We start from the raw sequence: 27,261 nt of genomic DNA on the forward strand, positions 1-27,261 counted from the left end.
CTTTCTTGAACCGAACCTGGAGTTTCCGCTGCTAATTCCTCTCCCGCCGCAGCCATTGGCTGCGATCAACAAGCCTCTCTCCTCTCATTGGTTCCTGGCTTTCAATAAAGGCCTAATTCATGGAAATAGGAGCTTAGGGACTGTTCCAAGGTGACATCATTTTAACAAACGAACAATAGGTCAAATTTATTAGCCGGGATAATGGGCGGCGGATATTAGCGCCCGAACCGCAGCCTCCCAAACCCGAAATCTAACGAAGCTGCAATTAGCAGACGTTCCCCTCTCCTCCCAGCCGGGGCTGCTTCCCGGCAGCCGAGCGGGGCTGTGAGGGCGCGCTGCTGGTGAAACTGTCGTTTGCCGCGGGGAGGGGGGGGGGGTTCGTTTTCTTCCAAATTTTTTTCATCTGAACAAAACCCAAACCTTGTGAATCCTTTCTGTTACAATGGAGTTGCAACCGCGGAACGAACCTGCGGGATCCTGGACACCCCACCGCCGCGGGAGCAACGAAAGGGGTGCACAGTGGGGCGTAAGCCCTGCGCTATCTGCGCACCGGGTGAGGACAGCACGGGAGCGGACCCCGCGCTCCCGAGGACCTCGACCCGCGCGAGGAGAATCCGTCCCCGCCTGGGCTTCGGCCGCGGCGTCGCGGCCACTTTGGAGACACTCCCTGGCACCGGCCAGAAGGACCGAGGCGCGACTGTCAGGTGCCCACGCGTGCCGAGCCGGGCTGAAGGGGACACGAGGTTGCCCGGTGAGGAGCGAGATCTGGTCCCTCGAAATTCGTTGCAGGATGGACTGGACTGTGGACCCGGGGGAACCTGCCCGTGGCGCGGCAGGTGGTGGGATCCTTGCGTTCCCGAGGGGCGAGGGGCAAGGGCGGAGGGCGGGTTCATATTTAGAGCGAATAGGGTAACGCTGGGCGCTGAGATCACTGCCTGTTCTGCCTGCGCCCTCGGAGGTTGTGTAGGCGGGCCAAGGGGCGCCGATGACAGGAGGACTCGAAGGGTGGTCGGCGCCCCCCGAGCCCGCCAGCCTCAGCTGTCTCCTCAGGGGGTGCTTACAGATCGTTTTTCACCTGCTGATTCTAAAATCGGTAGGTGCGAACTGACCGCTGCCCCCTTGGCTGGGCCTCTTCCTGGGCTCCCCGTCTTGCCAACGCGGTCGGAGCTGGGACACTCCATTGGCCAGAAGGGTGTTCCTGTTTGGGCCAGGTCACATCCCAGCTGGGTGACCTTGAGCAAGGGACTCGGTATTTTCAGGCTTTGGTTTCTTCATTTGTAAAACGGAATGTGTGAATTGCGGGAAGGTTGTGCTCCGTGAGTGACGTGTAGAGAGGGCACGGTGTCAGGGTGATGTAGGCAAGGAGAAGTCTTGGCCGCCTCCCACACCCGCTCCCCAGCCTGACAGCTGCTGTGTTATTCCTACCATTCCTGTTTATTTGTTTGCTGTTTTATTTGTGGAGGTTCAGTATCTTGGAGGGAAAGGTGTATTTGTCTACCATAGGGTCAGTCCCAGAGGGCCAGGAAGGGCAGGGGGTGGCAAGTAAGAGATTCTTTCTGGGAGTCTGCCCCTCAAAATGAGAGGCCTCAGGACTTAACAATCTTAAGGCCTGAGTCCCTGGGTTAACACCCGCTCTATGACCTTGGGCAAGTCTCTTGCCCTGGCAGAATCCCAGTGTTGGCAGGGAGAATGAGGTAGGTAGAGAGGGGTGAGGCAAGCAGGATGCCTGGGCCCTGGGCAAGCCCTCCTCCACTGCTCTCTGCAGACCAGAACCTTCAGATGGCATATTGCCATTGCTCTGGGCCTGGGGCCTCCTGCTTCTAATTCAGGCTCTGCCATTGGAGGAGGGGACTGGGGTTATAGGGTCTCTCATTGCCTCTCCTGGAACCTCGTTTTCCTTATTTGTAAAACAGAAAGGGTAATAGCTACCCCCAGGGTGGCTGTGAGAAGTAAATGAGAGAAGGTCTGTGGAATTGCCTATGAGAAACTCTGGCGGTTATATAATAATAACTTTTAACTGCAACAGTGGAGCAACTGTGAGCGGAGAACTTAGTGTGTGCCAGGCAAGGGGGGGGCGCATTTATTTATTCCTCACGACAACCCTCTGAGGAAGAGACTCACACCGACTCAGAGGCTAGCGAAGGCTCTACACCAGCAGCTCCACTTCCTTCCTGGTTTCCAGAGCCCTGGATCCAGGTCTGTCTTCGCCACTTCCTGGCTCTGTTACATTGAGTTTCAAGGTCCACTCTGCACAGATATGTGGGCATGGAGTTAGGGAGGTGTGGGTGATGTGGCCAACATTGTTCCCAGGGCATGGTGAGTGGCCCAATGCTTAAGAATCGGATTCCCACTTCTGTTTATCAGCTGTGGACTCATAGAGCCCTCTTTGTGCCTCAGTTTCCTCATCTGGTCAAGCACCCGTACCAATCTTGTGTGATTGAATGAGTTCGTCTGGGTAAGCATTCAGCACAGTGCCCCACTGCTTAGGACCCCGGATTTCTCAGGCATCTAGTAGCGGGTGCTTTGGGCCAGTGAGCACAAACTCCTTGTCATTCTCAACCCAGACAGAACAGAGCTGGTAGGCAGCTCAAAAAGAGGAGTAAATGGAGTGGGTGGTAGTCCCTGGGACAGCGTTCTCCAAGTCTGTTTTCCCAGCCTGCTGCAGCATCAGCATCACCTGGGAATTTGTTAGGAATGTGCGTTCTTTGACCCTAGCGCAGACCTACTGAATTAAAAACCCTGGGGTTGGGTTCAGTATTCTGTGTTTAAGAAGCCCTCCAGGTGATTCAGATGCCTGCTCAAATTCTGGGAAGCCAGTGCCTGGAGTATTGCCCATTTCATCCAAGTTTTCAAATTCATTGTTATATTAATGACATCATGGAAGATTCTCTCCTGTTCTGAAGCCCTCACGCTGGATCTGTGTTTATTTCTCAGTGTTACTCAGTTGTGACTTTTTATCATGTTTGCCAGAGGTTTGTCTGAAAGAAAAGACTTTTATTTCATTATCCTTTTTAAAAAATATCATCTCTTTCAGGAATGGTTTGTTTTATTTTTATTAATTCATTTCTGCTTTGTTTGTTGAGGTGAAATTTTAGTTCACTTTGGTCAGTCTTCCCTGTTTTTTATTTAATACGTCTAAAGCCAGACATTTTCCTCTGGGCACTGTTTTTGGCCAAATATTGTTTGATGTGTATTTTGTGTTCCTGAAATTGTAATTTTTTTTTATTGTCCATTCTTACCTGTTATCAATTGAACAGTGACAGATGGACACACACACACACATACACACACACACACATGAGAATCTCTAAGAACTGAGAGCTGGTGACCTGGACTCATGAGGCCAGAAAGACTTCCAGGGTGCAGTGCATTCTCTCCTTGTCCTGATGGAGAAGCTGGGAGAAAGCATAGGGCTGCTGGGTCTTGCTGGGTGTTACATAGGAGAGAGAGGGGCTTCAGGGATGAGAGGCAGGATGTTGGCACTTCTAGGGGCCCTTCTGTTTCTCATGATGGAAAACCAAAGAAACTTGCCCAAGCTTATTCATTCATTTATTCAAGTATTTACTGAGCACCTATTCAAATTTTCTGGCCCACGTCCCGACTTTGGGCTTCCATTTCCCCAGCTGATAGTGGGAGTAATTCAGTTTGAGCTCTTCATCACTGCCTTCCCCCCTACCTGCCCCCCACCCCACCCCCACTGATGGGGAGGACTAGAGGAAGAACCTTCCTCAGGAGGCCTGAAAGACCTCTGCCAGCAGGAGGAAGGCAAAAGCCACCTGGTGCTGCTCTGGAACTGTTGAACACTCCCTTGCTTCCCTGTCGTGGGACTTATACATTTGGCTTACGGATATGGCATCCCTTGCCCAGGGGCACGTGGGGGGAAGGGCTGGAGCTGGGGTTTGAACCCAGGAGTCTCTTGACTACAAAGCCCATGCTTTTCCCTTTACTGCATACACCCGTGTTTCCTCTGGGAGCAGGTAGTCAAGATTCTAAGCCATAGGAAAGGAGTGGGCAGTCTAGGAAAGGAGCCCAGGAGCAGGGTGAGAGCTGCTGTGGTGGACTCACTTCTGTCTCCCCCACTGGACCGGGAGTGCTTCCACAGCAGAATGGTGTTGGTGGCGTTCAAGTTCATGTTGCAGGGCTGGCCCAGGGCCCACTGGAGGGTCATGACGAGTTTGTGGTATTAAACCGAATGGCACACTGCAAGGTCAGAAGAGGGGTAAGGACGAAGGGGTCGGAGTGCGTCCAGGAACTCGCATGCAGTCAGCTCAGCATCCATCTCTCCCAGGCCCGCCCACACTGGTGCCTTTCCACCTTTGAGGACCCAGGTCCCCTATGCCCCTCTCCCATCCTTTACAGCAGCTCCCTCCCCCAGCCGTCATTTATCCGTGCTTATTTTCATCATTGCCTCGTCGCCTTCGGAACTGATCTTATTCACGCTGCTCCCCAGCTCTCTGGAGGCAGAGGCTGCCTCGTTCGCTGCTTTACCTGTGGAAGGTGAATGAGTGGGTGAGCGAATGCCCCAGGAGCCTTGTGCAGAGTCAGACTGAGACCCTGGCAGGGAGGCTGGCAGCGGCTCGGGGCGAGGGGGTGAGGCCGAGCGGGGAGGGGAGGCGAGCGGGTCGGCGGCGGGGTGCGCGGCTGGGGGTGCGGGCAGGCGGAGGCGCGAGCCTTCGGAGGCGCCCCCACACCCGATCGCCTGCCCTTGAAGGCTCCGTGCCCCCGTCAGCCATTTTTCCCATTTTGTGTTTTACAACTTTCCTTTCTTCCTGACAGGTTCCTCTACTAAATTTGACTTCGTTTCAACACTTTTGTTGGGCAAATTACATTAAGATGGATGTTTCAGGTACCCTTTATGGTTTATTTATCGTGATACTGTTTGTATCTCACGCTTGTAAATAACTTATGTTATAGCTTTTGTTTGTGGAAATGTAACTTACATATTTTATTACGCTTTCTGTAAACCTCAAAGAGAATCTTGTCAAGGAAGCGCTCTTATCAGCAATCCAAACTATGGGACGTAAAAACCAACACTAACATTATTTTTTAATATGCCAAGGAGGCAGGTTACTCTTGCTATAGTTTGAAAGGTTTGCTGTCATCGTAAACTTACACCTCAATAAAACATTGAAAAGTCTCAAGAATGAGTTTATAAAGGAGGGAGGAGGGTGAATTGGTGGCAGAACCCATAGACACAGAACATAGGAGGCCCGCTGGGCTTTCTTGGGGAGTGACCAGCCCCATCTGGGGGTCCCAGTGGGTCCATATTCACCTCCCCACCCAACTGTCTCCAAAGCCTGGAGGTGAAGTATCTAGCTTAAGGGACATTAATGGAAAAGAAACATGAGTTTTGGGTCAGGCTGACCTGACTTTGAATCCTGGCTCGTCAACTTTTTAGCTGTGTGGCCCAGGTTAGTCTTTTAGTCTCAGTTTTGCCACCTCTAAAATGGGGATAACGCTTACTTTCTTATCGGGAGGCATTACCTTTAAATGAGGTCTTGATTTGCAATGCTTAGTGGCTGCTCACTGAATGATAGTGGTTCCAATTATCTAATGTCCACTTTGAGATCTTTACTTTCCCCCTCTGCCCTGCCTCGCACTGCTCTTCAGGCGCTCCTCACCATAAGGCGCTGGGCTATCTCAGATGCTGCCTCCTCCACGCGGCTGGGCTGGCCTCCATCGTTCCCTTTGCCCAGTTTCTCCCACCACGCCCAGCCTGTTCTTGGTTCTCACACTCAGCTCTCCAGTTACCTCAGTCACTGAGCACAGCTTGCCGCTATGCCAGGTCAGCTGCACGTGGTGAAAGGGGCTCCCAGCACCATCACGCAAAGGCACTTCTAGGCTGCAGGCCAGTGGAAGGGAGCCTGGGGAGGGGCCAAGAGGGATTTTCTGGCTGCTCCCATCACCAGACAGTGCAGCACCTGCATCCCCTGTTCTAGAGAAGCCTGATGGGTTAGCACAGAAAAGACAGGAACATCTAGAACACAAGCAGGATACAGCTCTCGGGGGCAGGTTCTCAAGGCAGTGTAGAAAGCGAAAGGCTTGCAGTCATGATAGCTTCAAACTGTTTCCTGCTTGACTATCAGCTGAAGCTGTTGGCTTGACCTAGCGTCCCACACTGCATGCACAAGATGTATCAGCCCCCTCGGAGCTCACCAGCAGGGTAAGGTATTACCGGCAATGGCCCAGGCCTTCCTCGCCTCCTCACGCTGGGTGAGGCTGGTTCGATGGTAGACCCTGAGGACCTGCTGGAGTCATGTTTTTTTTCCTGTTGCTGAGTGTGAGTTAGGTACACCTGTGGTCTGATTAGAGCAGGTAACATATCCAACTATCATAGTTCTCTATTGTGTGGGCTCTGCAAGATGGGGTGTGCCCTTGAGGGCTGGCTTCATCCTTGGGATGGGATGACCCTGGAGAACTCCCACATGGAACTCCAAGTGTCCTCAAGAGTCCTCCCTATGATCCCTGACCGAGGCCGACTCTGGCAAGGCTGGGGGAAGGGGAGCGTGGGTATGGTTACTGGGGGAGTGTGTGTGTGGAGACATCTGGAAATATCCCAGCTTCCCCACTTGCCTTTCCTCTCTCAGAAAGGGAACAGAATGGAACTTAGCCTTCCTAGGAAGATCAGGATTCTGTTCCAGATTTCTGGGGAGAAACCTTTAGCCAAACTCAATCTCTCTAGTAAAGGCCAGTTAAGAGTCAAGGCTGGGAAGATCCCTGCCCGTGTATAACTCCTTCCCCTGGGTGTGGTCTGGTCCTGGTGATTGGACTTCAGTGAAGAGAATACAGAAGTGACAGGTGTCCCTCTGTGGTTAGGTTATGAGAGGCTGTGACTTCCAGGGTGCTGTGTTCTTCCTTGCTCTGGTAAAGCAAGATGCCGTGCTGTGAGCTACCCTAATGGGAGGCCATTTGGCTGGGAGCTGAGGCTCAGTCCACCAACCCATGAGGGGCGGACTCATGCCCACAGCCACGAGGGCGTGTGGAAGCTGGTCCTTCCCAGCGAGCCTCATGGTGAACAGGGCCTACGAGACCCAGAGGCAGAGCATCCGCAGGAACTGTGAGACAAGCAGTGCTGTTTAAGCCATTGTGAAAGCTTTAGTTGCTCAGCTGTGTCTGACTCTTTGCCACTGTATGGACTGTCATCCGCCAGGCTCCTCTTTCCATGGACTTCTCCAGGCAAGAATACTGGAGTGGGTTGCCATTCCCTTCTCCAGGGGATCTTCCCTACCCAGGGATCAAACGTGGGTCTTCTGCATTGCAGGCAGTTTCTTTACCATTTGAGCCACTGGAGAAGCCACTGTGTTTTGGGGTAATTTGTTATCTAGCAATAGAGTTCTGAAAAACACATGGAAATTGATGTTAACATTAACTGGTTTCAATTTGCTGCTGCTGCTGCGTCACTTCAGTTGTGTCCGACTCTGTGTGACCCCATAGATGGCAGCCAACCAGGCTCTCCCGTCCCTGGGATTCTCCAGGCAAGAACACTGGAGTGGGTTGCTATTTCCTTCTCCAATGCATAAAAGTGAAAAGTGAAAGTGAAGTCGCTCAGTCATGTCCGACTCTTAGTGACCCCATGGACTGCAGCCCACCAGGCTCCTCCATCCATGGGATTTTCCAGGCAAGAGTACTGGAATGGGGTGCCACTCAAATATAGGTCTTGGAAGAGACCTCAAGAATGCCTGTGAGGTGACACAGACCTGGGATCAAATACTGCCTGTATAAGCTGGTACCACCTCTGAGCCTCAGTTTCCTCATCTGACACGGGGGCTGAGGTGAGGGCTGAGGGCGTGGTCCCCTAGCTGAATGTGCCTGCCAGGCGTGCCGCCCCCACAGGTGCTCTGCACACCCAGCGCTGTGAGCAGGCCCTGCTGAGATGGGGTGGGCGGGCCTGACAAGTCCTCCTCCACAGCAGGCCTCCAAGGCCGCGACGGAGCCAGCCCGGCTGCTGAGAAGCCACCAGGTGGCCTCTGGGGGAAAAGCAAGGAAAAGCAAGCGCGCATGGTGATTCTCTTGTGAGCATTTTAATGCAAATAACATGGTGGTTTTAGGTCTTGGAACATTTTATTATTTGTTTAGTTAGGCCACGCCTCACAGCTTGTGGGATTACAGCTCCCTGACCAGGGATTGAACCTGGGCCATGGCAGTGGAAGCCCAGAATCCTAACAACTAGGCCACTGGGGAACTCCCAGGTCTTGAACCTTTAAAAAAAAAAAAGTGCCAGAATGGCTTTCTATGAAGGATATTTTTGGGATGGGTAGTATGCAGTAGCCCCCGAGAAGGAGAAAATTCTCAGATTGGATTTCTCTAAGAAGTTGAAGTTTTATGAAGTTCAGAATTTGCCTTCTCATGCAAAATTATTTATCCTACTGATAATGAAACATAGTGTAAGGCCGAGGCTTACTTCTCCATTAGATACCAGAAATAACCCTACCTAGAACACACTTTTCCCTGACTTCCTGAGTTCACGTATGGAGAAAAAATTTTTAGATAAACTTGGGTGACTTTGCTTTTATGTGACAAGCCTGTTATAAAACTCAACTATCAAGAAAAATTACAACAAATAACTAGTCTGAGAAATGAGATTATAAAAGGAGCCTGTGGATTTACTTCTTCAACAGTAAGGCCGACCTTTCATGTCTTGTCAGAAATAAAGGGAATAATATTTATTATAAGCCTGAACCATGAAGACAGAGCAGTGAGATACCAAAGTCATCTGACAGTGACAATCTCAAATTAATAGCCTAGTTACCATCCATCACAAATTGTAAAGGCCTTCTCCTTGTCCTGGGTTTGTGCTGAGCTGCAGTCCCCACAGTAAAAAGAGTTTTCGTGGCAAGATGAAAGCCAGCTGATCCTCATCCTCTGAAAATCTATAGTTTAGCATCTAGAACCGTTTTGAGTGGCTCAAGAAGGCAAGTGGCTTTGAATCAACATTTTAATTGGATACCTCTGCTTCTCTTAAAACTCAAATGGATGCAGAAGGACTGGGTGCTGGCAGCACCCAGAACTACTTGCCGGGGCCGCCTACTCCTTCTGCAGAAACATCTCTGCAGGCAGTAACTGCACAGCTTAATTCTTCTAGACGAAACCACTTCAGATTTATGCCAGTGAAAAGCAAACGTTGTTTGTAAGTCATTTAATTGTGTTACTGTCTCTCAACTTTATCAGACGCTGCTGAGGCAGAGAGGTCTGTGTGCAGTCCTGTGGGATGCTTTACAGGCTCGTTTGAAATGCCCACAGCTCAGAGCTCCAACACTGCTTTTCCAGACAAGACTAATAACAAACTACTAATTTAACAGGTTCAAATGGTATTTGTCTCAATCTGGGATCCACATTGAAGGCTTCATCTCCCACAAATCCACCACCTTGATCGCAGAGCCATTAACTAGTAAACACTGAGCCGTAAACCTGGTTTATTATGTTCTTTGGTTAAATATTGTTTCTACACCCTTTCAGAGCATTATAAGAACAAAGATAATAATATTATATAGAAAGACTGAAAACACATCTTTTGCTTTTTTCAGTGCAAAGACTGAATTTACATTGTTTGTGCACTATTATAAATTCTTATAATTAGGTCAGACTTATAAAAAGGTAGGGTTTTTGTTGCTGTTTGTTTGTTTTGAAAAATAGATTCTCCTGGGCTAGCCAACATCACTGTCCTGGGATCCAGACCCACGAGTCTCTGGATGAAGGCCTCTTGGCACATGGGCAGAAGTCCAGTCAGCTCATCATGTCCAGCGGCTCAGTGCTGCCATCACTACGCAGGGCCTCGGCCACGTCTCTTCTGAAGACAGAGAGGTTCTGGGTGAACCTGTGGGAAGAGGAAGAAAGGCTTGAGGACAGTGGCAAGGCTGAAGCTGTGTGAACCTCTGGTGGCGGAGTTCAGGCCCTGGAGAGGGTCCTGGCTGAGCTCCCTCCTCCCAGTTCATGGCCACTATAGCTCCTCCCCTTCCCCTCCCGGAAAATAAGGGTTATCAGCAAAGACACTAATCATCCTGAGGGGTGTGTTCTGTGGTTATACCATTTAAGAATTATTTTTAAAAGTCAGATTACACATAGATAGTAATGAATATAAAGAAAAGAACCAAAGCTTATGTTGTGTTTACATATAAATTCATTTAATCATCACAAGTCTTCCCCAGAGCAAGTGTTAGTATCCTCATTTGCAGATGAGAAAACCAAACTCAGTGCTGCCAAAAGAAGGGGCACTGAGTGACAGCACCTGGGTTCAGATCCTGACTCTACTGCTTCTAAACTGGGTGATCTCAGGTGAACACTCACCCTCACTCTTGGTACCCCACGTGACAGCTGCCTTGTGGGACTGGGAGAAGTAAGAATTTACTGAGTTAAGAGAGACAGTGCCTGGAAGCGCTCAGCATCCTGCCCGCCACGTGGAGAACACCCCGTCCTTGCTGGCTAGTGCTCTCACTAACCAAGGGGCTCACAGAGCCGCTCAGAGGTGGTACTCAAACTCCCAAGCCTCCGGGGAAGCAATTTCCCCCTTGAGGCACCCAGCAAGGCACCGCCCCTTCCTTCACTCAGTCTCTCCCGCTGGCCTGGAGGCTGCCCCTATGCCTGACAGCAGATCTTGGCACAGAACAAGCAGCCAAAGGAACAAGTCCACAGAGTCCATCTGACTTGGCCTTGTATTATCAAAGCCCAGATTTTGGCCTGTGGCTATGGGGCAATTAATAATCTGCATTTCAATGGCATATCATTTGAATGCTACCACATTTTATAAAAGGATGGGGCAAGTAGTTTTTTTTTTCTGCCCTGAAAACATTTTTTTTCTCTCCATCTTTCATTATGTCTGTCTCCGCCAGTAGAAGCTCCATGAGGGCAAAAAAAAACCTGGAACAGTTAGTTCCCCACTGGTATCTCTGATGCCTGGCACATAGCAGATTCTCAACAAAATTTTGTGAACTGAATGAATGAATGAATGAATTCAAGCATAGGTGACAAATCTGTGTTCATCATCAAGATCTCACTGGCAACTTACCTGTTTCTGTTCTTGCAAAACCAACCACATTTAAAGGCCAGACAGAGGAAGGAACTACTTACTTACTATTTATTCTGTGTCCGAGGTACCATATTTACTATATTCTGTCATTTAAATGTCACAACCAATTATCATCATCTTTCTTTTACTGGTGAGAAAACTGAGGATCTGAGAAGTTGCCTTACTGCCTTACTCACTGCCACACAGCTTAAAAAGGAATAAAATTTAAATTGGAATCTGTCTGACCTCAAAGTCCATGTTTGTTAAAATGTCAGGGAGCCTTTCTTTGTCCTTCATAGCAGTTCTTTCTTTCTTTTAACCTTTCAATAAGTTATTTTCTCTGTGGGATTATAAAATGCTTAAGGGCAAAAGTTGCACTTTATTCCCCAGTGGCTCAGTAGTAAAGTCTGCAATGCAGGACACACAGGAGATGTAGTTCAATCCCTGGGTCAGGAAGATCCCCTGGAGGAGGGCATGGCAACCCACACCAGTATTCTTCCCATGGACAGAGGAGCCTGGTGGGCTACAGTCCATGGGATCGCAGAGTCGGACACGACTGAAGCGGCTTAGCACAGACGCACGCAGGCATCCTTTATAGTGACTGGCATGCTGCCTGGAAGAAAGCAAATACCCATACTGGGTGGAACTAAACTGAGCCAAGGATTACAAGGTGTAATAGAAAAGCCACATCAGTATGTGAGCTGTGTTAAGTGCAATCCTGGAACTTCCATCTCCCTGAGATGCTGACTACTGGGCATCACTCACCTGTCTCTGTTCTTGACAGACAGGTTCTGCTCCACTCCTTCCATCAGGTTCCTGAAGCACTGGGCAAGGACCTCCTGCTTGGGGAGAGGCTGGCTGTTTACCAGACCTGCCCTCAGTTCACCGAAGTACTGTTGGGAGACAGGACAAGCGTCAGAGGTCTGTCTAGAAACTGTGGGGGCGGGGCCGGGCCAGCTCTGAAGGGCTCAGGGCGCCTAACTCTCAAACGGGCTTTGGTCCGGGTCCACTGCGAACGTTAAGCCTTGAGAGGAAACCAGAGCAATAGAGACGTTCCTGAGTATAAACTGTATTATCCCCTCTCATAAAATCTCTTGTTTATTGTCACAGAACAATTTAGGCTGATGGAGTCCTTGCCTTCTGGGTGGGGGCCTTCCTCTCCTCAACACTCACAGAGAGGCTGAGAGAGGAACGGCCTCTTAGGGTGAGGGAAGGACTAGCCAGGGAGCTCTTGGGCAGCTGAGGCCAGGCCCCGGGTCCCGCTTCCTGCTCCTCTGTCTCCCGCGGCTTTAGTGAGCAGTTTCTCAAACCACCCCGGGCTCGGTGCTCCCAAGTTCCTGTACTCCTGGGTCAGGGCGGGTCTGCTTGGCTGAGGAGGGCACCTCAGGGGCTCGCCTAGTTCTGGGAGAGCTGTCTGCCACCATGCAAAACCCCTGCCACACCTGGTCACAAAGAACCGCACAGCCCTTTTCTCTCCGTGGACGACTGTGGGCTTTTACACATACACTCTTATGCTAACAGCAGCCCCTAATCATCAGAAACAGCCTAATTTCAGCACAAAGATGACATTTTGCTAGTCATGTGTTTATCCTTCCAGGCCCAAACAGCATGATATTTAATTTTCATCATACATTAAAACAGCTCACATCAAAAACACACATAATTAATATGTAGTCAGACTAATACTTAAATACTATATATCAGAGGCATTATACTTAAACCACAATGTCTTCCTGAACAAGATTGGGAATGCACAAAACTACTTATTTTTCCCTTTTATAATGATGCAGTGACTCACACCAAATAGAAAATTATTAGTTTTTCATCCCAAACCATGAAATATTGCCTCCATCAGTAAAGTATAATATTGTGATGTCATAAGCTTTTTCTAAACACTGAATTTGCCCTTATTCCCTCTCAATCATTTTAAAAGAACTGCTCTCTTTTATAGAGCTTGGATTTAAATCACAATAACACCGAGGGAAGATGAATGACAGTGCTATTGAATGTGGCTAAAATTGGATACTTCAGCACAGGTGAATGATGAGACAGGTCTTCTCTTTTTGATATATTTTCTTCTTCTATTAGGTTCCTTCCAAGGCTGGGATTTCAGTTTGAATTTTAATGTATGCGGCTGTCTCTAATCTCACTGTCTTTTTCCCCAGTACTCTCTTATTGTATAGACAATTCATTCTCCCGAGCAGTAATGCACTGTTCCTACTGACTGCTGGGGAGACAGGGGTGGGTTCAAGGGGAAGCTGGAGAACTTGGGAGGCAGCCCAGAGTGGTGCATGCACTTAAGGGCTGGAGACGCGTGACCTGGATAAAGGGTGCTGCCTCTGTATTCGGGGGACTGCTACCATTGAGGGCAGTGGGCGTCCCACATCAGGAAGGAGGCCCAGGAAAGGGCAAAAGGGATTGTTGCCCAGCATCTCCTGGAGCAGGGAGGGGAGTGAGGGTGAGCTGGAAGCACTGCTGAGCTAACCACCTGCCCATTGTGGGGGCTCTGGGTTCCAGGAAAGCTAGCTTGAGGCATCCCCTTAACTGAAGGAGATCTGAGGCTCCTGGGGAAGGGCCTTCTTGGGGAATATGGCCTTCTCCCGGGCGCTCAAGGTGCCCGCTCACGCTCGGCTGGCCCCTCTCTCGCAGCCTGGCCTGGTGTCTGGCTGCACCCTCCTCCTGCGGTTGCCTCCTGGGGACCTCCCTGCAGCCACACTCACCTTCTCATTGAGCAGGATGAGCCCCAGGAGAGGCCTGGATACTGACCACTGGTTCCGACAGTCTTCAAAGACAATGGTGTTCATGAGGACGGACATCATCTAGAAGACAGAGTCACACGACGACACTGGCACCCTGGCCAGTTGAGATTGCCCCAACCCCAGGCCTCTGATGTGCTCACCTGCTGCCCACCACATCTGGCCACCAGCCATGAGGGCACTTGCTGGACACACAGCTTTGACTCTGGAAGCCTATACTGCTGCTTATGGGAACTTTTGGCAAAGACTCTCAGCTCCCTGAGGAAGAGTTGCCCCTACTGAAATGTGTGGTGAGGACCTTCTGGGTGGGAGAAATCAGAGGCCACAGGCCCAAGGGGATCAGTTCCTACTTCTCAACCCAGATGTGCTTTCCTCTCTACTGGGTCACCAGGCAAAAAGCTCAGCTCACTGTTGAGGCTCTCATTTCACCAAAGACATGGTCAAGTTATAGAGGGGCCACATCTCTCCATGACTCCCTCAGACAGAGGGAGAAAGGGAACCCAGCCCATGTCACCCTGGAAGTCACGGTTCCTACTGGCTCAGGCTGTTAAAAAATCTTGTCATTTGTTCCTCACACACTAAATTTATTCATTAACTCACTTCACTCCTACATTGCTTATTTTTAAAAATCTTTATTGAATTTGTTACAATATTATTTGTTTCCTGTTTTGGTTTTTAGGCCACAAGGTGTGAGGGATCTTAGCTCCCCGACCAGGGACTGAACCTACACCCTCTGCATTGGAAGGTGAAGTCTTAAACACTGAACCACCAAGAAAGTCCTACTGCTGCATGTCATATTCATCTATTTTCTTAAATTCCAAGTCTGCAAGATGCCTGGGACAGGGTAAGAGAACACAGACATCTACCACAACCTCTGTCCTTGAGGAGCTAAAAGCTTCCTGGGATAGACTACTCAGCAGAGATAACAGGAACCAGGGCTGGGCAAAGATGCTGTGGGTAAGCAGTGGAAAGACAGATACTTCTGGGTCCTTGAGAATCAGGGAAGACTCCACAGAGGTCACAGTTATAGAGTTCATCATAAACGTGTTCTGACAGCAGCAAAAAAGGAGGCTGGGCAAGAACACAGAGAGTTTTGCAATGGTAAGGAATGCAGTGTGGTGGAGAGAAAAGAGGTAAGCCAGAAGCAAGAGTCCAGTGCAGGCTGGGAGACCTCGATGGAGGATCTGGCCGTTTGTGCCTAGAGAGAGACATGCTCAGCTCTGTACTTAGGGAAGCTCCCTCTGGGACTCACGGACTGTGCAGGTGAACGTGCAGGAGGGAGGCTGGAGATGAGCCTGCTGCAGCAGTCCCAGCAGAGAGCGATGATGCGAGCTCTGGTCGCCCATGCGAAGCGGGGGCTACAGGTCCTGCTCCTTGGACACCATACCCCTCATCTCCAGTCCTTCCTGTTTCACTGCTTCAGAAGTGAAAGGAAGGCAGGGAAACAGCAATGGTGTGGCAGAGTCTACTACACACGCCACCCCTGACGAGGCTTTGGTGGCATCTGGCTTTGTCCTCTGGCCTTTTTGCAACCTGATTTACCCTGTGATCTTGGGCAAGGCACGGAACCTCTCTCTCTGTGTCTTAGTTTCATTACCCAGAAAGAGGGAAATGATAATCCAGTACAAGGAAGCCCAGGGCATCAAATGAGAATCAAATGAGATGGTGGATACAAAAAGTACTGCAAAGAGTGAAAAGTGTTATAAACATTTAAGGTATGTGCGTGCGCTTAGTCGCTCAGTCATGTCTGACTCTTTGTGACTCCATGGACTTTAGCCCACCAGGCTCCTCTGTCTATGGGGATTCTCCAGGTAAGAATACTGGAGTGGGTTGCCATGCCCTCCTTCAGGGGATCATCCCAACCTAGGGAACAAACACAAGTCTCCCACATTACAGGAGGATTCTTTACCATCTGAGCCACCAGGGAAGCCCATTTAAGGAATATATATGTAAACAACACTGATGAGCTCTAAACAGCTGCTGTTTCACACATCCTCCTCCTCCTCCTAAAAGGCCGCTTGCAAATGAAAGCTGCCAGTGCACATTTACTGTGCGTCCAGTGTCTCTGGGGAGAGGTGGGGTCTTATGCTGGCATGGTGGACATCATTTGCACATCATGTGTTTCTGCATACAATCTAACAAGCCACCCAAAGTCACAGAGCCACAAATTAAATTGACAAGCAAAACTAACAGATCCACGGAGACAGCCTAAAATATTACGGGTTTCACAATCTGAAGGCAGAATGGATATTTTAATGGAAAAGATTAAAGTCAGAGGCACCAAAGTCCTCCAGTAACTGACAAAGCATGCTGAAGTGATGTGCCAATTACTTTATACGGTTCTCCCGTGGATTCATTTGTCTGAATGCATGTATTTATGTCTGTAATAAGTAAGGGGATGTTTGAATAAAATACTTTTCTAAAAATAAAGTTAGCTAAAACAGATGACTTTTTTTTTCTTTTTTACTCTTCCGGAAAAATGGAAATTAGCAAGGAAATCCACTCAAAGGGTATTGACATGGCAACTCATTTCCACAGTTCTTTTTTCTGATAATCTGAGAGGATGTGGGAAAACAGTTCAATCAGTGTAGCAAATCCCTTTGGAGAAAGGTCCCCCACCCCCATATGGAAGAATCCTGGGTGAAATGCTTAAGTACCTGCTCCAGGTACCATGGAATCTCTGGTGGTTATGGATGAACAAGTCAAGACTGAAAGGAAAGAGCTCTTGCCTGCTCTGCCGCGGCCCACTCCAGCCTGCGCGGAGTCACAAAGTGCCATCAGTGCTGAGAACATGGAAGGCCGCGTGAGCGGGGCCTTCACTTTGCCAGCCTCTGCTCACCGCCTACAGGCATGGCTGGAATGGCCATCTCAAACTGGCGCAACCCAGGCTACATTTCCCAGAGCCTGCGTACAAAAAGCATGCACATTAGCCACTGTATCATCCTAAGCAGCTAGTCTGCCCAACCAGGGAATGGACCACTTGGGAAAAGCAGACACCGCACTCTCAGGTGCTGCTTCCTTGTTCCCCTTCTTCCTTCCCAAGAGGCTTGGGCTAAGTTTGTAGAAAATTTCTATCAATGAAGCAAAACCAACATTGGTTTGGTAGGGACAGACTTTGGAGCCAGTCAGAACCAAGGCCAAACCTGGCCCTGCCACTTATGTAGCCTGGGATGCTGGGCAAGTTGTTTCTTTTCTGAGGCTTTATTTCTTTACGTGTAAACTGAGAGATTATAACAACTACTTTGCAGGGCCACAGTGAAGGCTGACTTCTTTCATAGGTTCTCAATCACTGCTGGTGCTCCTTTGCTCCCACCATGGTTGCCCTGCCTGGCCGGACCCAGTGGAATCTCATGGCTCAAGGAAGCACCCGATTTCATGTCTTGATTATGGACAGATAACCCAGATTATATTCTCCTCACAATTATCTGACCTCACTGGGAGTTGCAATAAAAGTAAAAACAATATCCACTATCTACTGCAGCCAAAAAAAAGCTAAAATAGAAAACAGTACAAAAATCACTTCTGTTTGGTCTGGCACATGTATTAGTATGGATTTTGAGAGATAGTGTTTCTGAAAACTTGTAACCTTCTAAATAAAACATGAAGCTGCTTGATGAATATCTGATCTGGAAAAATAACGCAAAGCAGTGTTGTGTTACATGGCCCTCTGTTCACTCCTCAGCTCTTCTCCTCTGTTTCTGCCCTAAAATGGGAAGCAAAGCACAAGCGCCACGCACAGTGGCCTTGCCTATTCAAACGTGCGGGCCCGCTCTTCCCCTGCAGCAGGCTCTCACCACAGATGCTGACGTAGATGTCAGCATAGATGTGGCTCGTGCTGGATGTACTCTTTCTAAGGACACTGGAGGTTTAATGGGTCTAGAAGCTGGGAGGAGAAGGATGGCTGAGAGCTGTGGCTCGAGTGGGTACTGGGTGATGCCTGCAGTGGGGTGTTAGGGAGATTGGTCTGCAACCTTCTACCATTCTGGGACCATGGGGGACATTTCTCTGTATCCCTCCTGCCTTGTGTGGCATCTGGCACCTACCAGAAGCTCAGGAAATAGCTACTGGGTGACAGAATGAACGCACAGATGAATAAATGAAAGAATGGGAAAGGATGAGTGAAATATCAACTAAAGTATAAAGAACTAAAGAGCTGAAAGGGAACTGTACAGAAAACAGAGAAGTTCTGGCCTCAGCCCATGGCTAAAACCTGAAACTGGTAAATATCTAAATTAACACACTGTTCGTTTCCAAGGATCTTGCTTTTGTGTGCCGAGCCTGAGAATGCTTCTAAACCACTGTTGCCTCTCTAGCCAGCAGCTGCCTGGAAGAGATCTCTAGGGCCTTTTAGGTCACCAAGGCTAAAGGTTGAAGCACCATCTTTTTTACTGACAGCCATTTCCACCTAAGAGTAAGCTGTGCCTGATGAGGCTTCTCTCTATCTGACAGGAACAGATATGTTTGCAGAAAGCCCCTGGGTGCTCAGCACTCTGTGAGGCACAGGTACACACTGTCTGCAACCCCCAGCTAACCCTGAGGGAGACATTATCCCCATTTCATAGTCTAAGGAGCTGAAGACCTGAGCAAGTCAGGGACTTGCTCCAGGCATCACAGCTATCAGCTACCATGATGTGACGTGGAACCAGGGCCTGCGCACAGGTTTGCCCAAGTCCGGAGGCTGCTGCCTGGCACCCTGAGGCTGCCTATGGGCAGGGGCCAGGCCTGTGGCAGTGGTGGCGGCAGTGTGAGTGGCCATGGCTCCTTCGCCCACCCTCAGAGGGCCTCCCAGACGAGCTGCCCACGTGTGTGTCTGTTTGGCTTGACCACTTGCTCAGGAGTCAGGCAGCTACTGAAGTCCCTGTGATTAGAATTCAGGGAAGGGGTTCCTGGTGAATCGGCAAGGGACCTTTCTGCCTCCCACCTAGAGATTTTATAAATCTGGTTACCGTATCTTCAGCCTCTCAAGATGAACGGCAGTAGACATAATTAATAGATTGTCTCTGGAAAATGGTCCATTGAACCATTGGTTTCCCTCCCACCCAGGTATATAGCAATTTAAATAACCATACTACTCTTGCCTGGAAAATCCCATGGACGGAGAAGCCTGGTAGGCTGAAGTCCATGGGGTTGCTAGGAATCGTACACAACTGAGTGACTTCACTTTCACTTTTCAACTTCATGCACTGGAGAAGGAAATGGCAACCCACTCCAGTGTCCTTGCCTGGAGAATCCCAGGGACGGGGGAGCCTGGTGGGCTGCTGTCTATGGGGTCACACAGAGTCGGACATGACTGAAGTGAGTTAGCAGCAGCAGCAGGAGAAAGGATTAGGAAATTAAACTAATTTTCTTCAATTTAAAATACTCTCTATAGAGTGAACATTTTTCATTGTTAATGTTCTTTGGGTATATTGATAAAACCAAAAAATATTCCACAAAATCTAAGAAACAGGTGAAACAAATCCAAACTCCTCTCTCTTGCTCCCCATCCAATTCAGAAAGACGGTACTGAACGTGCAGTGATGACAGGAACTCTGACAGATGGGTCAAATCCATAATGTATTCAGGGGGACTCAGCTTTCCCCTCTCTCTCCTGGCCTCTTGGTTCAGGGCTGCATGACATTTTAGTTACACTGCAACTTTGCTGCCTGTTGATCAGGGAAATGGGATGGGACAAGAGTAATCTGTCTTCTCCAAAAGGTGGTGGAAGGAGGGCCTGAGAAGGCAGCTTTGGTTTAGACAAAAGAAAGTGAAAGTGTCAGTTGCTCAGTTGTGTCTGCGACCCCAGGGACTGCAGCCCTCCAGGCTCTCTGTCCATGGGGATTTTCCAGGCAAGAATGCTGAAGTGGGTTGCCCTTCCCTTCCCCAAGGGATCTTCCCTACCCAGGGATGGAACCGGAGTTTCCCGCATTGCAGGCAGATTCTTTACCATCTGAGCCACCAGGGAAGCCCTTAAGACAAAAGAAGGACAGACCACAGGAAAGATGAGAGACCAAGATGAAGCATCCTGGGCAGGCTAGAGAGAGAGGACAAAGCCAGGCTGGTCAGGGCTGTGCCCAGGAGGGCGTGTCTGTAGAGCAGGGGGCCTCAGCCGCTGGCTGGGGGCAATAAGAAGAAGAGGGGCAGGATATAAAATTGCGTGAACTGCAGGCCACGCTAGGCTGCCTTTGACTTTGAGGTAATGAGCTGCTGACGTTTTGAGGAACAACTGATAAACGCAGCGAACACTTGAGGGAAGCTCCTGAGTCTCAGGAATCCTCTGGCACCTAGAACTGGCCTTCGGGAAGGCCAGGTGGGAGAGGAGGAGGAAGGCTGGCCATAGCCACAGCAATAACCACAGAACAAAAACGACAGTGTGGTAGAACCTGAAAAAGCAGAGAAGCCTTCTGCCCTTCTCCCACGGCCCCGTGCCCTGGCTGAAGATCCAGGATCTGGAAGAACCTGAATGTTCTGAAGGAGGAAAAGCTTCCAGGTTTTCAGGGCTTGTGGAAGTAAGGGAGTTGCTGTCATTACCAAGTGCTGTTCTTGAGGCCATGTGCACAGCAACTATTGAAATGTGATCCTCCTCAAATTAGATACTAGTCATTTTCAGGGAAAAGGAATCAATTGTTTCTTCATTTGCTGTCTACCAGTGTGACATTAGTGGAATGTTATGAAAAATGAAAGTAATGGACAAACAAGCAAATGTTCTTCTGCCTGGATTAACGAAGCCCAACCACCCAAGTTACATTAAATCTTTTAGTATGTGTACACATTAAGCACGTTCCTAAGTTCTCTTAGGGCCTTTGTAGCCTCATAATAGAAACAACTGTTGAGCACCTTAAATGAAAAAAAAAAAAAAAAATCAAATGAAATGTATGAGCAGAGCCTCTTTTACAAAGAACGAGATTGCAATCAATTACACAGGTGACCCATTCTCCTCTGAAAAGTCATTTGGGAGTCCTGCCTCTTGGCCTTTGTACGATGATAGCTTTGCTTTTTTTTTTTTAAAAAAAAAAAGGCAAAACAACTTCTTACTAATAAAGGTGCCGCAGGACTGGTTAGCTCAGCTGGCTTTGGTCACATTAGCATTGCATGGTTCTGAATCCAAACGCAGAGCACCCCCTCCTCCACCCTCTCCTTACAGAAAGTTCAGGGATGCATTTTCTCCAAATGATAAATTGCCTAGAATATTTAAAAAAAAACCCTCCATCCACAGTAAAATCTAAGGACATATACAACCTAGTTTTGCTGTTGTCTCAATTTTCTCCATTACCAACATCACCCTTGGTTCTCAAAACATTAATTTTAATCATAGTCTACTGGGGAAAGAATTACCTGCCAGTCTCCTAGCTTATAAGAAAGAAGATAAAGTTGGAATGAAACTTCAGGATTAATTAATTGAGAGTACTGCCTGAGATGTGTCTATTCTGAATGTTGTAGTGCACCTCACAATGAAAACAGTTTTATTTTCCATGCTTGAAATAAATTACAATAAATAATTCAGTTCAATGGCAGAGATGTACTGGAGAGCACGGGCAACAAAATTGACTACACTACACTGTGAGTCTCATTCTTGAATCTTCATTATCCATTTGAAACTTTTTACTGGTAGTAAATCATATTTCAAGTGGCTGCAGATCTCATAAAGCAGCTTGCTGCATTAAAATAAAACCAGAAAACCTGGGGCACTGGTAGGCTGCAGGGTTTGCCACTCAGCACTATTTGGGAAACTCTTTCTCACTCTTCTCTTGCCAACATCAAACAGAAAATTTTTTGATTTGATGTAAAAATTAAGCATTGTTTGTCAAAAACGTCCTCTAGGTAGGAATACTGGGAAAATTTGTATGGAGAGGAATGGTTTTCAACTCGAAAGTCATTTTCCTCTAGTTTTTTTCAAGTGACACTGTCATTTCTAGTTCATGGTATACTGTTTGAATGACTGCCTTACAATCATAGAACCTCAAATGTCCTACACAAGCCTCTGGGGGGTCTCCAAATGAGCAAACATGTGTAAGCTCAAGAGAGACTAACAAAGGTGTATGTGCTGTTTCCTGTATAAAAAGATGAGCCTATCTTCACAGGAGAGCTAATTATTTAACTGGAATCTTAAAAGATACATATAGCATCACTGGGAAAGAAGGATGCCTCAGGAAGAGAAAATAAAATGAGAAAAGGCAGAGGAGACAGGGCTTGGCGTATCTGAGGAATAATCAGGCTCTGTAGAGCAGGTTTTTGAGGAGACCTTCTTTCGAGTGGAAAGTAACGGAACTGAGGGTGAGGAGAGGACAGGGCTGAGTCCAGGCTACGAAAGGCCGCCTGCGTCACGCTGGATGCAGAGACGAGGCTGGGCCAGTACGGGCAGGGTAGCCTTCAAAGGGCTACTGAATAATGGTTAGGTCTGTGACTGAGAACAAAACTGAGGGGAAACTGCGGGAGAGCAATGATGGGGAGCTGCTGCAGGCAGGGCAACGTGTTTACACACCAATGTGCAAGCCCAGAGGAGAAATGAGGAGAGCCTCGGACATGGAGAGAAGTGGTCAGCATCCTTGACTGCGTATCCCATTTTCTGCCCAGCTAAAGAAATCTTTCCAAGAAATACAACCTGATACTGAAGCCACAGGTTGATTCGGAGCTCTGAGAACATGGCCTCGGAGCCCAGACTGCCCGTGAGAGAAGGGGATGGACACTAGAGTGCCCCATCAGGGCTGCATGTGGTGCAGGGTGGCGGACCACAGTCCCACAGGGAGCTCGTGGGGTAAGAAGCAGTGACAAGAACTCCACCCAGCGCACACACCACACGGCAGAGATGACTGTAAGCACATTTATATTAAATATTCAGTGGTAAAGTAAACTCTAACTGAGGCCATTCAAAATAAAAAAAGGGGAGTGGGAAACAAGCATGCTGCTTTATTGAACAGTCATCACAACATTTCCCAATGAATATCGTATTTCACAACAGAACAGCATAAGGCATAATGGCATGAGGGCATCTCATGCAGTCCTCCAAGCAGAGTGCAGTGAATATTGTTTCACAATAAACATACTATCCTTACAGGAGGAGGTTCAAAGTTTCATTGCCTTTCATCTGTCACTATATCCTCCCTGACTTCCTGAAGGGATCTGGTTAGATGGACCTAAAAATCTTCATAACCAACAGTGGAGGGTTATTTTACTTAACATGTTCAAATGATTTTGTGTGAGGAGAAAAAAGTCTTTTTTGGGAAAATTCACTTGGCCCACAGAAGCATTCTCCATTAAAGATTACAGTTTAATGTTTAAACCATAGAGGATGGGATGCTGCCTTTCAGATTTGAAGTTTTTATGTATAGCTGTCTAACTGGCACAGAGACTGCTGGCCAAGCGTTTGGAGAGGTGATTTAGAGATGCAACTGAAATGTGGAAGCTCTTTTACCCGAATAATTACACAGGGAGGCTAGAGAACGACAGTGGCTGACAGTGCTAGGAAGAGAGCCTCGTTCCTTGACGTGGTCAGACGTCACTGCCACCAGCTTCATGCCAGGCTCGGTCAGACCCTGAGGAAATAGAGGTGAACGAGGCACAGTCCCAGCCTCAAAGGGCCCAGGGAGGGGAGGCAACACGCTGTTTGTGACAGCGCAGTGCAGCAAGTGCCACAGACAGACGCCTGCACAGGAGGCTCTCAGCGGCCAGAAGAGGGGGTGGCCCTGCCAAGGCAGGGAAGGCTTCACCAGCGACATTGCAGCCTGCTGGAGAGAATAAGGTCATCAAGCAGGAAGAAGGGCGAATGGGTGCAAAGGCTTGCAGAAGTGTCTGGGGAGTGCCGAGCGGCTCTGTGGGAGGGTCGCTGAGAGGGTGCGTGCGCAGAGGTGGTGGCAGAGGAGGCTGGTGAGGTCGGCAGGGTTCTCCTGCTGTGAAGGGCCTGGGCCTGTGTGCCAGAGAACGTGGGCGTTAGTGTGCAGGAAATGGGGTGCTCTTTAAGTTGAATGGCCCTTTCACGCACTCATGTGCAAGGGCCAATGGCTGCTACAACTATTCTCCACATGGTCTGGCCCTTTAGGAGGCTGAGCCATCTGAGCTCTCCCAAGAAGATTCAGTTTCTTTCCTCTTCTAGGAATGGGAGGCCACAGACACAGAAGGCTACCTGCTCGGCCCCAGTCAGGATACGTTTCGGCCCCTGTGCTGTTGGCTCTGTTGCCAGCACCCTGAGAAATGGCACTGCCATTACTTCCCTTGGCTCACAGCACATAACTTAATAGTGTCCCCTGTCAGGAATGGTTCTTCTTGTCAGGAAGCTTTTTATTGATGTTCAACCTTCATTTTCTCTTTCTTAATATTATCCCATTATGCCAATACTCCATTGTGCCATGCTAAGTAATTCCCTTTCCTCCTTGGCATTTACATCTTCCAAGTATTTATGGACTTATCAAATGCCCCATTTAGTTGCCACTTAGGCAGGCTATACATATTTAGCTTCTTTAATCTGGCCCCATAAGCCAGCCTTTCCATTCTCCTAAATCACGTGAGTTACTTTTCCCCAGGTTTCTGTCAATTTGCTTCCAGCCTCTTGGTAATGGAGGGGGCTCGGAAGAAGGACGGGGCTGGGGAGGGAGGGCTTGCTCCCTTGGTGGGATAAGAAGAGTCCAGCATCTGCTGAGGGTGGAACTTCTCCCTTAAAGTACAGACTCCAAAACAAGCCAGGCCTCTAGAGAAGCTCTAAATGCCTCCTGTCATCCACTTGCTTCACCGGCATACATTTCAAGCCAGAACATTCTATTTCTGACTCTTACGTGCTGGGAGCCCACACGCAACACACCTGTGGGGGGCACTTACTATGTGTCGGGCACTGCGCCAGAGACCGCTCCTTCCTTCTTCTCTCCCTTCCTCATTTCTTAGACGTATTCATTGCTCAAAGAATTACTGAACTCCTACTGTGTGTCAGGCACTGTGGTGCAGAACTGAATAAAATGTGGTCCCTGTGGCCTTAGAGAGCTCGTGCAGCCTGAGGATTTATTAGTCTCGTACTGGCCACCCATCAAGTTGTTTCCTTCCAATCTCAGGGGCCACAGAGAAATCACCCCTCAATGCACTTAACTCTAATTGCCACTTTCAGTTGCCTGAGTGGAACTTCTTTGTCCCATCTAAGCCGAGACGCCACACCAAGTAGGGCACTGACACAGAGCTCCTGCCTAGTGCTCTTCTGTGGTGGGTGTCTTCAGGGCCTAGGAGACTCCTCTTCAGGCCCGTACTTCCTATCACTCCTCCTTCTTGGCATTCTACATTCATGTGGCTGCAACTAAATATGTGCTTGAATGTTTTTGTTTTTCCCTTCCATGATCCCGATGTTCCAGGTTATGGAGTAACAGATGGGCGAAGGAGTGATGCAGTGGGAGACATCTGAGTCCTGGCTCGTCTGGGGAGTCCGGGCATGAGACCACAGCAAGGAGCACTTCGGCCACTCAATCTCAGGGGCGGCTCCACACAAGGTGTAGAATCCCCCTGGCTGTGGTGCTGCTAGCCTCAAAGAGGGGAGGACACATTTCAGTTCAGTTCAGTCGCTCATTTAGGAAGTAGCAAAACTGATATTCAAAACCAGGTCTACTGACTACAAAATCTTTCTGCTCTGACTGTTGTGAAGTAGAGAGTCCTCAACAAATACATAATTTACAATTAAACAACTTTGAAAGGAGGATGGAATCCCATTAGTCTGAAAGCAGTTACATCTCTATTTTCCTAAGCATGACAGTTCAGTTCAGTTCACTTCAGTCGCTCAGTCGTGACCGATTCTTTGTGATCCCATGAATCACAGCACGCCAGGCCTCCCTGTCCATCACCAACTCCCGGAGTTCACTCAAACTCATGTCCATCGAGTTGGTGATGCCATCCAGCCATCTCATTCTCTGTCGTCCCCTTCTCCTCCCGCCCCCAATCCTTCCCAGCATCAGTCTTTTCCAGTGAGTCAACTCGTCGCATGAGGTGGCCAAAGTATTGGAGTTTCAGCTTTAGCATCAGTCCTTCCAATGAACACCCAGGATTGATCTCCTTTAGAATGGACTGGTTGGATCTCCTTGCAGTCCAAGGGACTCTCAAGAGTCTTCTCCAGCACCACAGTTCAAAAGCATCAATTCTTCAGTGATCAGCTCTCTTCACAGTCCAACTCTCACATCCATACATGACCACGGGAAAAACCATAGCCTTGACTAGACGGACCTTGGTTGGCAAAGTAATGCCTCTGCTTTTTAATATACTATCTAGGTTGGTCATAACTTTCCTTCCAAGGAGTAAGCGTCTTTTAATTTCATGGCTGCAATCAGTATCCGCAGTGATTTTGGAGCCCCCCCCCCAAAAAAAGTCTGACACTGTTTCCACTGTTTTTCCATCTATTTCCCATGAAGTGATGGGACCAGATGCCATAATCTTTGTTTTCTGAATGTTGAGCTTCAAGCCAACCTTTTCACTCTCCTCTTTCACTTTCATCAAGAGGCTTTTTAGTTCCTCTTCACTTTCTGCCATAAGGGTGGTGTCATCTGCGTATCGGAGGTTATTGATATTTCTCCCAGCAATCTTGATTCCAGCTTGTGCTTCTTCCAGCCCAAGGGATACAGAATTAACATGCAAGAGTTCTTCTGGGTTGCAAAGCATACAAAGCCACATTAACTCATGAAGGGTCAGAGAATGAGGTAACTTTTGCCTTGTTTTTCAAGTCAACCAAATATGTCTTCCTTAACATACTATATGAATTCACTGCTGCACAAATGGCCACTGCTAGTTAAAGTTTCCAAGAGTTAAAGACAAATGAATACGAAGTTTGAAGTCACCGCTCCAGCACATTAATCTACTTTGAGAAAATTTCACACAATTTACCCTTCAAGTGCTATGTGAAAAATCGGCAATAACTGTAAAATGAATAAATCATGCCATCATTAAACCAATCTCACATTATCCTGTGCCGTTCTTTCAAGAAATCAAAAGAGTTTCTCATACCAGCACAATGCCACTAAGAGAAATGAAGGTAGGGGAAACTGTCACCCTTGAATAAGGCTGAAGGCATAACAAGAAATGCCAGGAATGAGAGGCAGGTTAAGATACTGGGAAACTCTCGTATGGCAAAAACTGTAAAACCTAGAGACAAAAAAGCCTTAAGTTAAGTTCTGTGTGTGCGTGAGTGCTATGTGGCTTCAGTCATGGCCAACCCTTTGCGACCCTATGGACTATAGCCCACCAGGCTCCTTTATCCATGGGGATTCTCCAGGCAAGAATACCAGAGTGGGTTGCCATGCCCTCCTTCAGGGGGTCTTCCTGACCCAGGGATCAAACCTGTGTCTCTTGCATCTCCTGCATTGGCAGGTGGGTTCTTTACCACTGGAGCCAGTGGGAAGCCCCGTTATACTCCAAGCATGGTTATTCAGTGGCTCTGTCTTTGGGCAAGTTATTCTGTCCCTCTGTTTTGTTATGTTCGCACTTTTTGTCAACATTCCATGGCATGTGGGACGTCAGTTCCCTGACTGGGGATCAAACTCATACCCCCTGCACTGAAAGGTAGAGTCT

General features: G+C 48.5%; 1 protein-coding gene across 2 annotated transcripts in view; it reads right to left on the reverse strand.

The window, feature by feature from the left end:
- Positions 1–9,291: 9,291 nt before the first annotated feature.
- RANBP17 (RAN binding protein 17) overlaps positions 9,292–27,261 on the reverse strand; it is a 372,874-nt gene continuing 354,904 nt past the window's right edge. For both annotated transcript variants that reach the window (XM_055421802.2, XM_055421801.2), the window contains 3 exons: positions 13,723–13,821; positions 11,768–11,895; positions 9,292–9,814 (listed from right to left, as the gene is read on the reverse strand). In XM_055421802.2, the coding sequence (XP_055277777.2) occupies positions 9,724–9,814; positions 11,768–11,895; positions 13,723–13,821 (318 nt within the window). In that variant the 3' untranslated portion in view covers positions 9,292–9,723. The remainder of the gene's footprint in view (positions 9,815–11,767; positions 11,896–13,722; positions 13,822–27,261) is intronic.

Source organism: Moschus berezovskii, chromosome 18, assembly GCF_049115385.1.
Source record: "Moschus berezovskii isolate FMDL1 chromosome 18, NW_MosBer_1.0, whole genome shotgun sequence".
NCBI classification, from domain to species: domain Eukaryota; kingdom Metazoa; phylum Chordata; class Mammalia; order Artiodactyla; family Moschidae; genus Moschus; species Moschus berezovskii.